Source organism: Nicrophorus vespilloides, unplaced genomic scaffold, assembly GCF_001412225.1.
Source record: "Nicrophorus vespilloides isolate i.1.1-1 unplaced genomic scaffold, Nicve_v1.0, whole genome shotgun sequence".
Classification (NCBI taxonomy): domain Eukaryota; kingdom Metazoa; phylum Arthropoda; class Insecta; order Coleoptera; family Silphidae; genus Nicrophorus; species Nicrophorus vespilloides.
In genome coordinates, this window is record NW_017100102.1 from 422,933 (window position 1) to 438,017 (window position 15,085).

Genomic DNA, 15,085 nt, shown 5'->3' on the forward strand with positions numbered 1-15,085 from the left:
TAGTTTAAAATATCAAGCATTTACATATTTAAATTTTAGTTTTTAAATATAAAATTCCATGATATGTAGATTTTTATTATGCGATAAAAATATTAATATTCTTTATATAATTATCAAAGTACTACACGACCCTTTAAAAAATAACTTAGAAATGGCCTTAGCTTCGTCGCAATTGTATTCCAAGCACGATGCACTAAGATGGTAAAACAAAGATTGGAACACCTGAAAGAAGGCCGGATTCTAGAAACAGTCCTTCTCTATGTTTGGAATAATGAATAACAAACGAATAGCGTTCTATTACATCCCGAATAGCAAAAGGAATCGATCACAGACTTCACAACAACAGTTATATGTAAAAAAAAACATCAACATCAAACATGAAACATACGTTTTGTTTATTTTACATGAAATATTTAAAGATTATTTTTATTTTTTTATATATTTTCTGATAAATTGTTACAATAAGTGTTAATATTTTATTAATTGGAAATATTAAATAAGATATATGTTTTATCAAATACGTACAAGTTTTCTAAGCATTATTATAATATTTTATCTTGAAAAATATACATACGACGGAGTAGAATAATTCTTCGTTGTGATACATATTGTATGTGTTAAGGTGTAAAGTCATGCTGAAACCCGGTGGGCTATTCGAACATGAAGCGGAGACACATTTGCTTCTTTGTTTTGTGAAAATCTTGGCGTTTGTGGCACGTGCAACGCCACCATTAAACTTGTTCTGCAACATTTGCTGCATATTTCCACAACACACTTTATTATACTAAACATTATACATGCCCAGTACACATGAAAACTAAATTAACTCATTTAGAATATAACAGTAAAAGCTTTGGCGCCATACATTTCTTTTTCATACATAATAATATTCGTTCGAGTAAAATGATACGTAGCATATTTTATAGTAATTATTGTTTTATTTATATATTTAAAATAAGGTAGTGTAGTGTAGACAAATTAATTTTAATCCATATGGAAAAAGTTCGATTTAATTGGGCACCGGTCACTTTCGCCGTCCCGTCTTACGTAACGCCACAATCTCCTTTGCGTTCTTCGCTAGAAAAGAGAAATACCGGCATCTCCTCGGGTCGTCTTCTTTTTATTCGTCTGCATTTTTTTTGTACCTCTTTTTTATCATCCTTTCCACTTTAAGCTCGCCTCATGAATATCTCGGCATTAGATTTTGTGATTTCCAAGATATTCTTTTCGGCATACCATTATCATAATTTTAACATTCCACGAGCGTATCCTGCATATACAACACGCGCGTCTCTTACGTAACGCCAACCAATCAACGTAGATTCATTTCGATTGGGTTCGCTCTGTTCGTTTTTTCATCTCGAGGAAGTTCAAGATTTATTTAAACTTGATCGACAATTTGTTATTTGCTGCGTCTAATTACTTAGAAAGACATCAAGGTAACGATAATGAGACTTCCATTGTTGCTGCTTCTGTGCTCGCAAATTAGATTTACTTTGGCGGCCGAACTACTTATATCCGCCAGAGCCGTGATAGAACTCTTTGTTTCCTCACAACAAAAATATCGTTTTCTTTTTGCATTGCAAATTGCATTTGTTTAAATCTCCATATTGTAATAATAATCATTATATCAACAATATTGTACGCACTGGTAAGATGTTATTTGCTTACATGTTTCAACATAATTTTAAAATTTTCTGATATTTTTTCCATAATTTGAAACGAGTAAAATAAATAAAATAATGTTTTTATCGAAATTTCCAGAAGTACAGAAAACACTATTTTAAATAAATTTTGTGCAAATATCTAGTAGTAGTTTCTTTGATTCAATATTTTTAAATGACTTTAAATATTTTAAAATGATCGAAGCGTATAATATAATAATTAGCGTTAATAATTTGTTATGCTTTCTACTTTTAGAAATATTTCATAATATTGACGGAATTTATAAATTTCTCAAACTTTATTATAGTTAATCATTATTAGTCTTTGTATACAATATCCATGCTTACTTAATTAATATTAAAGAAATAACCTATAGTAAATAGCCCGATGAAGCATGTCTTTAATTATATTTGTTACATAATTGTTGCACTAAATCTTATTATTGGTACTTATTACCAATATCATTTAATTTAAACAATTCTTAAATATTGATGTGATATTTATCACAAAAATATTTTTTTTATTTCAAACTGGAATTTAAACGATAAACACATACATAAAATGTTAGAATGAACTTATAAAAATGCATAAATATTATAAATAAAATTATGATTAAAATAATGAATAATAAATATAATTAAAAATACTATACATACTATCAAAAAAAGATACATTATGTTAAATCTGAATAATTGTAAACGCAAATGACCAATTAATTGCAAGAAATATTGAAATATTTAAATGATTGCCCAATAATTTAAATTTAAATTAATCATACATGTGTCTTGTATAAATTATCTTGTTGTTACTAATTAACAGATGCACTTAGTACATTAGCGAGTTTCTGGAACAAAATAAAATGCATAATATAATAATTTAGTTTACAAACAAATGAATCTATTTTCAAAATAATATACTATTTTAATTTCATAATGTTTTGAAAATGACAAATTAATTTAAATTATAACCAAGTTTGAAGCATAAAATAACAATAGGATTTTATATTTAGGGTATCAGTTTTAGATCATAGGCTAATTAACTGATCACGAACTTAAATAGTATCCACCGCAAACGTTGCTTTACTTTTGTAATATTCGATAAAAGCATTGATTGCATAATTTGTTTTATTGAATTCTACCTAAATAGATCCTGTTTACAATGATATGAAGCCACGGTAATATTCATGGTGCTATTACTCAAAAAGTGTTACGAAACCTGCAGCCGCAGCTATTATATTCTTTTCACCTAATTTCGTGATTCATGCAAAGACACTTCATACAAAGCACAAACAAAGTCAAGGCGATAGACTCACCACAAAGTCTGAATTGAATAGATGCTCATAATTGTTCCGATGAAGCATTTCTATATTAATTGGCCGTATGATGAAAGATGTTGAGGAAAAACTCGATGTATTCATATGAGAACATTGTGCTGGCGAATTTTTTCCTTCCGAAAATGAAAATGTGGAACGTTCTGACGTTTCACGTATGCTAACCCAATTTCACGAGCTTCCAAAACACCGCACAAAAACAAAGTAAAAGAAAAGAGAATTGTCCATTAAACGTAGGAACAATTGTATTTAATGTGTGCATACAGCCTTGCTCGCTTTGTTCCACTGCAAACGGAAGTGATGTCATAGCAGTAGAAATCGTTTCAATTTTTTTGTAGTAAATCTTGTTTCCACGAAAGAGTATTTAAATCTTGTTTTCTGTGATATAATTACGCAGCAGAGAAAAATAACAATAGGAAAATTAGAATCATATTTAGTTTCCTATTACTAGCAAATTGCATCATCTGAATATTTAATAGTATAATAGTATTGAATTGATTGTTTTATGAGATAAAAATTAAATAAATAGGTAATAGTTAAGTTGAATCAATAAATATTGTTAATATTTGAGATGAACTAAATATTAAAATTTAATAATGAAATTCAAAAGTGTATAAGGTTAATCTTGCAGTTTTCGCACAACTTGTAGATGGAATGTTTCCAATGAAAAATATAATTAAATCTCGAGACATACGAATTCCCATGAATTGCGTCAACTGTAAAAAAACATTAATGCAAATTAGTACAATTCTCAAAGTAAACGTATTCCGCAACAAGCAGATATGAGTTATAAATTTCATTCTATTCACATCTTATAAACTATTTCACATGCATAATATTTTGTAAAAAAGCAATCAATAATAATGAGAAATATATGTGATGGAATAATTGTAATAAGATGATGCATGTATAAGTACGTTGAAATATTAGATGTACCGCATTGTGAATTGATTGGAATGTCGTCTTGAATGTAAGCACAATACTCACAATGGAATGGCTATGAATTATTATGTTCCAGGGTTAGGGGTTACTTCCTTCGAGACTTGATGAAGATTGATTGCATAATATTCAAGTGCGATTGAATCGCATTGCATGCGTTTACTCTATTAAAAATCTATTATGGAATTTTTACAATGGAGAGGATTTTCACACAAGCAAGTCTCTTAAATTCACTAAAAAATGAAAAAAAAAAAACGCAAAATACTGAAACGTATTATTATATTTTTTTTTATATAAATTGTCAGAGCATACGTTTTTTACATAAATGAGTGTGAGTGTTTTAATGAATCTAGTGTCTACTATTTTTGTTTATAGTTCAAGTTTTGTTTGTTTATATCTCAATTTCTATATAAAAAGTATTAGTTTACTAATACAAACGTACATTGAGGGTAACTAAGTAATAATTATAATATAATTCTGCATAGTTTTTCTTAAATAATAATGCAATTATTAATTTATAAACTCAAATTAAATATAATTTCTTATAGAATGTTCCATTATTCATGTAGACAGATTGCATATGAAACTAAAGAATTAATAACTAGCCACATATAAATTATGGTTACTAGGAAATTATCTTGTATTTCTTGAAAGATTAATCATAATTCATAAAGTGCATTTATAGGTTCAATGCGCACGTAACAGAAGGATTTATTTTATAATAACTTGACTCTATAGTTCATGTAAAAATTATCTGCGAAACTAATTATTTATTTATTTTTATTTGTTTCATTCGTTTAATATTTATTTAGAAGAAAAATAATAAATTAAAGAATATTCAAGAATGAAATGATTTGTTAAAGTTTAAGAAAATTAAGTCCAATGAAAATCTACTAAATTATTTATAACTTGTAATGTAAACCTAATTTTTTTAAATTCTATTTCTGAAACTTCCTGCGTTCCTGATATGTTTATAATTATGTAATTTTGATGAAAATATTAGGTAAGCTCTTGTGGTGCATCTTTAAACAACCTTCAACATTTTATTAATACATACTTGGGTTAATATTACATGTGGCAACAAAGATTCGATATATTATCTACTCCTATCATTAAGTCTGCAATTTATAACCCCATTTTACGCAAAATCTTTCATATTTGTGCATATGGTATTATTATTATTATTGTTATACAATTTATTTATCTCTCAAAACTGGAATGGATATATTACTATATAAATATAGTAAAAATGATTTAGATTATCTTTAATTAATGTAAATATTTTCCTTAATTCGATGACCACTAATGTATACATTTACATTTGTAGTCACACCGCTATGTTTGTTAATGGAGGTTGGTATAATATAATTGGATATAGATATTGGGTGGCTGACAGTCAAAAATTATATTGTGAATGCAATTAAATTGATACTAATTTGCAATTATAAAAAAAATATCTCTAAAATCACCTTGCTGGAAATGAACGACGTTCATGGCCAGAAAGGAGCGGTATTTTATTTTTATATATATAATATATATATTTTTTGTTTTTTTTTACAAAAACCAGTTTGAAGATATGTGGTCTCGTCGCTAATCACTTGACATTTCTTTGTTTCAGGGTACATACAGAAACGGCGGAGAGCCGATGATGTCGTGGATGCTCATATAAAAAGGTCTTAATAGGTAAACAAGCGGTGCCCCGAGAGACAAGAAAGGTAAAAATATGTTTTATGGAATCGACCAAACATTGACTCGAAGATATTTTTAAATAGACGTATTAACAAAAAAAAACAATCATTTCGTTCCTTGGTTATTACATTAATTTTATTAACTTATTTTTGGGCAGCTTTTAATAACATTTTACTTGGTTTTAATATCTGTTCTCGATCTGAGGACCAACCATCTGTTTCGTTGTTTTTTTTTTGTAATTCGTAATGCAAAAATTTTAATGAACTTAAATTCGTAAGCGGCTCGGTAAGGATGTCTTCATATAGAAAATGAAAGTATTTGCTACCTTAGCACGGCCGACGAGAATTGGCTGACCCCAATTCGGGCCAAGCACTTTCGTTTTCTGCTCGAAACGAATTATTAATCATTTCATCTGCGAATTGAAAGTTCATTTATATTACCATTCATTTTAAATATGATAATCAAATTGTTCGCATACCTATAACCAATATTATTTATTATATAACCACACCTTGTGTAGCCGAAAAGCATATCGTCAAATATATATATTATATATTTAGTAATAATATTAATAAAGAAAGTGAAATTTCTTTTCTTATTATTCGCTAAATAATAATTAAATGAAATTAGAAACTACATTCCGCCAAAGTGCTAAACTTTTTGTTATATAATAAACATATTATTGAAAGTATAATCATAATATTTAAAATATAACAATAAAAAAACATAATAATCGTTATTAAATTTTACTAATTATTTTTAATAAGTACAAAAATTCCAAGTATTTATGAATTATTCTAATATAATTTAAAGTCTGTTGGACGTAACGACATTTAAAAGTTGCGCAGCAAACGAGTCTTGCGAAACTTTTCTCGAAGTAACTTATACGATATTACATGATATTATACAAACTATAGAAGAAAGAAAATATTGAGGAAACTATTATAATAAAACGCACTTGGTGCATATCTACTCCTATCATCAATAACAAAAATGTATTGTTGATATGTTATTTTCTAATAGGAAATTTGATATTCTCTTTGATGGTATCTGGCTGTCGCATACATAGTAAAAAAATAAATGAATACCAAGTACTAACATAACATATATTTATATAAAAACGAATCTCATCATTTATACTCGAGAAGATCTATCACAAAATATAGATATTACTAAAGGTTTTTAAAATTAGTAAAAATATATACTTTTATTTAGTACGAGTTTAAAATAATAACTTAAGAATGTATAATACAATAAATTGTCAATTTATAACAAATAGAATAAATAGTTTTTCTTGAAATAACTGAACACTTTCATTCACATTCATTTACTAAAATATACCACTACACTAGTGACTAGTCTATCAGATTTCTACATTTCCTTTATCTACTACAGAGTTATAGTTCTTGCTTATTCTCAAGGTATTCATGGTATATTTGTTTTGTTCATGTCGCGATACTAAGAATATGACCCGGAAACTATAACTATGATAGTTTGTATCAATATGTCTTGTATTTCATAGAAGTATAAGCGAAGGTCTTATTATCGGCGCACAAAAACGATACATTTTATTTGATGCAACCTTCAATAGTATAAGGCAATTTGGTGATAAAAATCAAATATAAAAGTGGAATGATATTTACAATTAAATAAGCTATTAATAAAAGATATATAATACAAATATATCAAAAACTGAATGTAATTTAAATAAGAATTCTGTATTTATTTAGTACTTAAGTTGATAACATATCAATCAACTTAAGTATTTGTATTTCATACATTTTTGTTTGTAATTATATATAATTATATAATGGTCGTTTCTATAAATTATTGTTATTACTATTAATTAAATTTGTGAAAATTAACTGTATATTACATTTTGAGATACAGTGCAACCTCGCTTAACGAGCAAAGTGAATTGTAAGAAAAATGACTCGCCTAACGAGCGATAACGTTCTTCGATTTTCTTTGTCATCTTTGTTTAAAGGGGACTATAGTTTGCAAATATAATTTGTGTTTGCTGTAAATGTCCAGTCATTATTATAATATATAAATACACTATGTACGCTTTCTTAGTGTTGTTTGTGATCACAAAATTTACAAAATTGTGTTCAGACATGTTATTTGTGATTTTTTATAATAAAATAACTATAGATATGAAAAGCAAAATCCTAAAAAATCGAGTTCAAGTTATACTTTTTTTCTCCAACATGGAACGCATTATCGTAATTTACATTAGTTTATATGGGAAAACGTGTTTTACTATACCAGAGGTGTCCAAACTACGGCCCGCGGGCCAAACCCGGCCCGGCAGGCGATTTTATCCGGCCCGCCAAGTATTTTGAAAAATTTCGTAAAATATAAATGTAGCGTCGCGCGTCGGCGTTAGATCTCGCGCAGATGAAAAACCCATATAATAATATAATTTAGACATGTTTGTTTAGTATTGTTATATCTGTAATTTACTATAAAAAATAAAATTCAATGCTGCTTTACTTGTAATAAGGTTTTTTAATTCACATATTTACAATGCTTGGCCCCCGCTAATGAATTTAAATACCAAACTGGCCCTCGCAGCAAAAAGTTTGGACTCATCTGCACTATACGAATAAAAATCTGGAAATTTTGGAACGGATTAAACTCGTTAAGCGAGGTTTCACTATATTGGCAATTGTGTAGTAACATATTATTGTCCCAATGTGGTATATTTTTCAGTATATGGACTAATTTTTAAAATAATAACTATATGACAAGCATATTTAATTGATACGAAGTGTTACATAAATTAATATGAATGAAGAAATTAGATTTACATATGTTAAATAATACCTGCAACTATTTTAATTACATTACAATAATGGATGGTTGCACGTAACGTGAGCGTGTGGGCAGAAGTTCTTGATAAAAATGAGACGGTTCGATGTATAGGTATGCGCGATTATACATAAATGGTAGTTGAGGTGTCTATTGGTCGGGTGAGCGGAGGATATTCGTATGCAGTTGATATATGGTCGTCGATGGCCCAACATTATGGGCAACCATTATAAAACATTTTCTCTAATGAGCTCAATATCTCTTCGACCCCATACAAATCCGCATCCCATATGGGTGTATATCTTTCTTCGTATATGCATGCATGTACATATTCTCGCCAGAAGATAACTAGACAGCAACGGCCTTAGGTGACCTAATACATGATATATTTATATAACATAGATTGTATTATTACTGGTGTTAAATCATATTTATTACGTCCATTCCTATGTACTTTGTATCAATAATTTTCGACCTCAGCCGCATACATAAACCCCGGTATGCAATGAATCAACGCACGCATGCATTACTTATATTATACCGAATCGATGCCCACGTATACAAGTTTATTATTTTTCTTCTTTTATCTATTTTTTTTATAAATGCTTACATATTTCTTATTATAACTACTCACTGTTGTGAATTGCAAATTTTGCCGGATGCTTCATGTTCAAATTTTACTAAAGTTAAGCAAAATAAGTTTATTTGCATTTTTTTTGAACATTATAAAGACCAGAAGAATCTACTTTTAAGATAATTTCTCATCATATTTTTGTATGAAATTAAATAACAAATTTATTAACTTTAAACTCAATAATTTTATATGAAGTATTATTAGTTCATAAAAATATATTTTAAATTGAGTACATCGGACGAACAATATTTTCAATTAAACCACTCATCCCTGTTCCAATTTAAAATATCATGGTTTATCCACGTTATATATTAAATTGAAACAGAAATGAAAACATTTACGTTTCAAATTAAAAATCGATTTGGCGATTCAAAGTGGGAGCGGAGAATAATATCTTGAATTTATATCTTTATTAATATTAATCCGAGAGTCGTTTATAAACACGAGAGGCTGCTGCTTGGAAAAAAAAAAGAGAAGCACGATATATACAATGTGTGCAATGGAGAGATCCCAGTAAACCAACAACGAGAAAAAAAGAAAGAAAGAGCGGGAGTGAGAAAGAGGCAAGACCGGCGTGGTAAATTAAACTCTCAGCTTGCCAAATAAATTCGGATTGGAAAAAGCGCGAAGATTAATCCGTCTGAAACATTTATAACTGGATGATGATGGTATTTCTGAAGAACATGGTTTCGTTCTCGTCCCACATTTTTCGACCTTCGCAAAAACGCCGAACACCCAAATGACCCCCACGCAATACAGTACATATTTTATTTTATTACAACCACTCGAGCGATAAATAATTATATATCTACATATGCATTACATGTATTTCAGGAATAAAACTATAATATTACTGATCATTTAAATAGATTACTTTGATAAATTCATTCCTGAAAAGTTTAAATACAAACATGAAATAATAATTCCAATAGATCATGTAAAAAGTTAATGGAATATCTATTTTAACAATGGTCTTGACCCGATTTTTTACTTACATATATATTTAATAAATATTATAAAATTTCTACAAAACAGGTGTGGTTTTTGGAAATGTTATTGCTTAAATATTTTATTTTATTTATTTACAAATTTTGATTGGTCCTAATCGATCTAGGTCTTTTTGCCCTCATTATTTTGATTTGTAAAAATTATAAAAAATCTGAACAGATGTTTTATCCTCTATGATGCAATTGAACACAATTATGATACAGTTCTTTTTTTGGAAAATCATTTCATAACACTAAATAGATATAGTGAGGTTAAAGTAGGTGGTTTGCGATATTCTCGTAGGTAGAGTATTCTTCAACATTATTAATTATGCACTCATATTTGTTATAGTTTATTGAAAAAAAAAATATAATTTTTAATAAAAATAACATCAAATTATTAACGAATATTCATAATAAAATTGATTGAAAATGAAAAAAAATTCAACATTAATATTATAATAAACTAATAAACAAAATAACAAATAGGTATCAGATACATGGAATAAGGTATATATAATAAAATAATATATAGTCTAAGTTCGGTTGTCGAACATAAATTTGACAGTTTGTTCGAAAACTGAAATCTAAAGAATTTTCCCTTTTGGAAGTAATATAACGTGAATAATCCATTCCCGAAACCCAGAAGATATATTACTTAAATCTTGGCAACAGTAATTCGTGTATAATTTTTTTTTACAAAATACATATTGATTTTCCTATCGTGAAAACTAAATTCTTTTCGGAAATAGGGTCATCGTTTATATTAGAAAGAAAACTAAAAAAGTGAATTTAATTTTATAGAAAAATATAAATAACTTTATGAATGGATAATAAACACAGTTGGCAATAATTTCATTTTACCAGTGCAAGTAGTAAATGAAGACAAACGTTAGAAACTGTAGAGCATTATACTATGTTCCATAGAAATCTGTGTGCGAAAGTTTCTGGAATTAACTTGTTTAATGAATGTATTCATTTTCGTGCGCTCTGAATAATAGAAACTAAATACAGAGAAAATATGCAACCAGATGTGCCCGACTCTTTTTTCAAATACATTTATTATGTAGTAAAATGACCTTTTCGATCTTTCTTCATCGGCAATTCGAATAGCAGAGTTACGTTAATTTTACTTTGGCTACGATATGAAAACGTTCTGAATTTTACGACACTGTAAATCCAATGGCTTTATAGCATGTAGAAGGCCCCTTTGGCATCATTTTTAATCATTCTCCTATCTGGACATAAATAATTTACAATCTGTCCTGTACTGAAGGTATGATATTCATGTACAATCTTCAAAACGAGCCTCATATACACCACTTATAAATAATTTCCATCAAGCAGTGCGACTTGTACTATAAATTACACGGGAGACGCTTATACACAAATCATCGACGGCCAAAGAAGATCTCGCATTCGTGGGATGGAATATTATTACCTCGGTCTAGAAATTTCTAATTTTCTAGAAAATCGAAAAACACTGGCAGCAACTTATGGAAATACAGTATTGACTCGTGAGTCAGAAACCTTTTAACGACGCCCACGGAAATTCGACGTGCGCGAAATGTATACAGTGGGCGATTGATAAATTTTAATCAGGGACATACCGACAAGTTGTTTGCCTTTTCCACTTGGGTAGAAACTTTTTTTTTAATTTTTATTATTATTATTGTTCTCTCACGTATTTGTCTTTTTCGGCGAAGAACCGGATTTCTATTTGTGTGCGCGTTCGCCAAAAACAGGATTTTTAATTTAGCAATCCATTAAGGATGCTTAAAAAAGACTTCATGGAAGGATTCTTGGAATCTGTTCATTAACGCAAGAAAGAGTTTGTAAAATGTTGGAAAAAATATGTAAAAAACAAATCTTCTCTTCAATACATTATTTCTCAATGCCTTACAAACAAAAATATGTTTAATTGATGATCAGTCAAATTAAATAATTTATAAAGTATTTTATGTATAGATATTTCATTACCAATAAAATTAAGCAAAATTTTTATTTGGTAATACTGTCATTTGATTTACGGCGGTCAGGTCCTGCAGTTTTTGCAGATAATTTACAATTATTTAATTGTAAATTATCTGCAAAAACTGCAAAAAAAATCAAATTTTATTTTTCATTACTTTAGTTATTTTACTCGATATTACTAATAATACCTGGATGCAATAAAAAAGTACAAATTTAAGATAGCAGTAATAATAACAGTTTCTTTTTATCATAATTATCCATCAACAATAAAGTCCTTAAGTCGTGTGTATTATGTAAAAGCGGTATTAAGAATTATTACGGTGGCAAATCTCTTGTTTCCGGTCATTCATTCAACCCAGAAGATTTTACTCAACTTTTGTCGTACATGTAGAAGATGGATACAATTTATTTTGACAATATTTTATATATATATTAAACTAACTTTCAACTTAAATATTTTAAATGTTTTCATTGCATTTATTTTAAATTGACAATTAAAATGTAATATTGGAATATATTTCTTTTAATTTATTTTATTTAAACGTATTTATTGGACTGAATCTGTGCCATAGGGTTAAAATATATTTTTCTGGTAAAAATAGATATAGACAGATGTTCTTTGTGTCTATTATAAAAAGTAATATGAAATAAAGGCATAGTTATATTATTTAACATTATTAAATGAAAACATCTTTAAATGGTCACACCGGGATTTATAATATTCATAGTAGGCGTCTTCGGATTGTGCAAATCACTCTAGCAAATCAAGGTGTTCTTTCTAATTGTATAATCATCTTTCAATTATGCGCTCTATTCCATTCTAAATGCCAACATCCATTATGCGAACATTGACTTATTATTTCTTTAATAAAAATACAAATACGTTGATAATTGAAATACGGATTACGATCAAGAAAATTCAATATTATCGTTCATTATTAATATAATATATAATTTTATACCAATAGAAAATTAGAAGAAACATAATAGATATCATTTAATAATAGTATTAAAAAAAAATATAATATAATTTTCTTCTTAATAAATATATGTAAGTATTATTAAGTCTTTTGTGAAAGGAATTGTAGTTGCTTTCTAATTATATATTTACCAAGAGTCTACACAAAGTTTAAAATTATAATAGACTATATTATGTACAATCTATATCATAATTAAATAATAAAAGTTAAACTTGCTGAAAAAAAATGAATTATAATAAATATAAATAACAAAGAATTATTGAGACATGGTAGAGGAAATAATAATCTAAGCGATTGGAACAAACTTAATAAGCGCTGCAAACCTACACGGTTTCACACAAAGGAGATCCGATTTTTTTATATGAATAAAAAAAACTGAGTTAGCAAATACACATACCTCAAGTTGTCGCCTAGTTATTTGTGTCCAAGGATAGCGACTTTCAATCATTTATATCCTTACGGCCGAGCATAGAATACGAGCAGTAAAGAGAAGCAGAGAATGAAAAGCGAAGAAATAAATATTAAAAAAGCAACTATGTACGGGGCCTTAATTTATTAACAGTCATTATTACAGCGTGGACACATTGAAGAAACGATGACAATAAGAAAAACTTATTGGGCACAAAGATATATTCAAGCGCGTAGTTAAGTTTTAGCCCTATTGTCAACGAGATCAAAGCTCGGACGAGGGGCTGGCAATTTATCCGGACGAAAAGAAAACCTGTGTAACATTAATTATATCATTAATAATATTTAATTAATATGTTCCACCACGTAAAAAACAATCTATTAATCTTGAATAGTTAAATTTATGATAATCCAAACTAGTTGGTTATAAAAAAAGTCGTGTACTATAGACTTGAAGTTATTGCAGCAAGGCCTATAGGTACATATAACTAAGTAATTGTGGCTATTCATTATAATCTGTTCGCGTTTAATTTATGTTCGGCCTCTATATAATAAGCAATCACAAACTTTCCGCTTAATTATAAGAATATTCGAAATTAATGGCTCTTGCAACATATAACTCATGAGTCGCTTACAAATATATGTATCTTGAAAGATAAAAGGAAAACGGATGGACGTTTAAGTTAAACATTGCCTTTGTTTCAGGATGTCTTGCAATCTAGTCACTGCGTTGGTTCTGGGCTTGGCTGCAGTAGCCATAGGACAATCGAATTATGCTAATCAAGCTAATAACATCGAATACATCGGCGATGGCTTACCAGAACAAGCAACATTGGACGGGAAAGTCACCAAATTGGACGACCTCAGTCCCGTGATTTTTCTTAACCGCACCAAGGCCACTCTCAACTGTGCAGCAGGTTCGATGCAGGTCGAACTCAAATTTAACGATAAATTCTTTGGCATTGCTTACGCTGACTTTGACAGAAATTCAGCCTGTCAAATAGCTGGAAAAGGAAACAATAGTTACAAAATTGATTTGCCATTGAAAGGATGCGGAACAAAACAAGTAAGTTATTTTAATTACATTGAAACCTCGTTTGTCGTATATAATCCTAATAATATTTTTCGGAATATTGTTCGGAAACCGATACATAAAATAACAGAAAATAAATCAACAACTTTTTTCTAATATTACTCTATTTGATTTAATTATGTTTAAAAACATTATTTTTAGGATCCTCAACGTGTGTTCACAAACAACATCGTAGTGAGGTTCCACCCCGGTTTAGAAATGGACGGTGATGAGATTATCACTATTGTATGCAGATATCCACCACCAATCACGCCAATACCAGCTGGACTTCCAAGCTTCATGTAAATAATATAGTCCATATTCAACTACTTGCAATTAATTTTTTATGTATTTTTGCAGTCAAGATTCATTAGTTCCAAATCCAGTGGTGGAGCCACCGCTGAAAGGATTTCAAATTCTTTTAATAATCTGCGCAATTCTCTTCTTATCCTTGCTCCTATTAGGTTTGGGATGTTCCTATTATTGTTTACGGAAACGTCATGTCACTGTCATCAGGCATCCATTTAGCTCAGTAGGAAGTGGTTCCGAAATAACCAAACTTTCTGGAAGTTCATTAGGTAAAATAAAAAAAAA

The 15,085-nt window shown here is 28.8% G+C and overlaps 1 protein-coding gene across 1 annotated transcript in view; it reads left to right on the forward strand.

The window, feature by feature from the left end:
• The window catches only part of LOC108568132, a 32,250-nt gene that overhangs the window by 14,774 nt on the left and 2,391 nt on the right, over positions 1-15,085 (forward strand). Inside the window, exons 3-6 of the mRNA XM_017929065.1 lie at positions 5,553-5,649; positions 14,125-14,485; positions 14,654-14,793; positions 14,852-15,069. Of these exons, the coding sequence (XP_017784554.1) occupies positions 14,126-14,485; positions 14,654-14,793; positions 14,852-15,069 (718 nt within the window). The 5' untranslated portion in view covers positions 5,553-5,649; position 14,125. The remainder of the gene's footprint in view (positions 1-5,552; positions 5,650-14,124; positions 14,486-14,653; positions 14,794-14,851; positions 15,070-15,085) is intronic.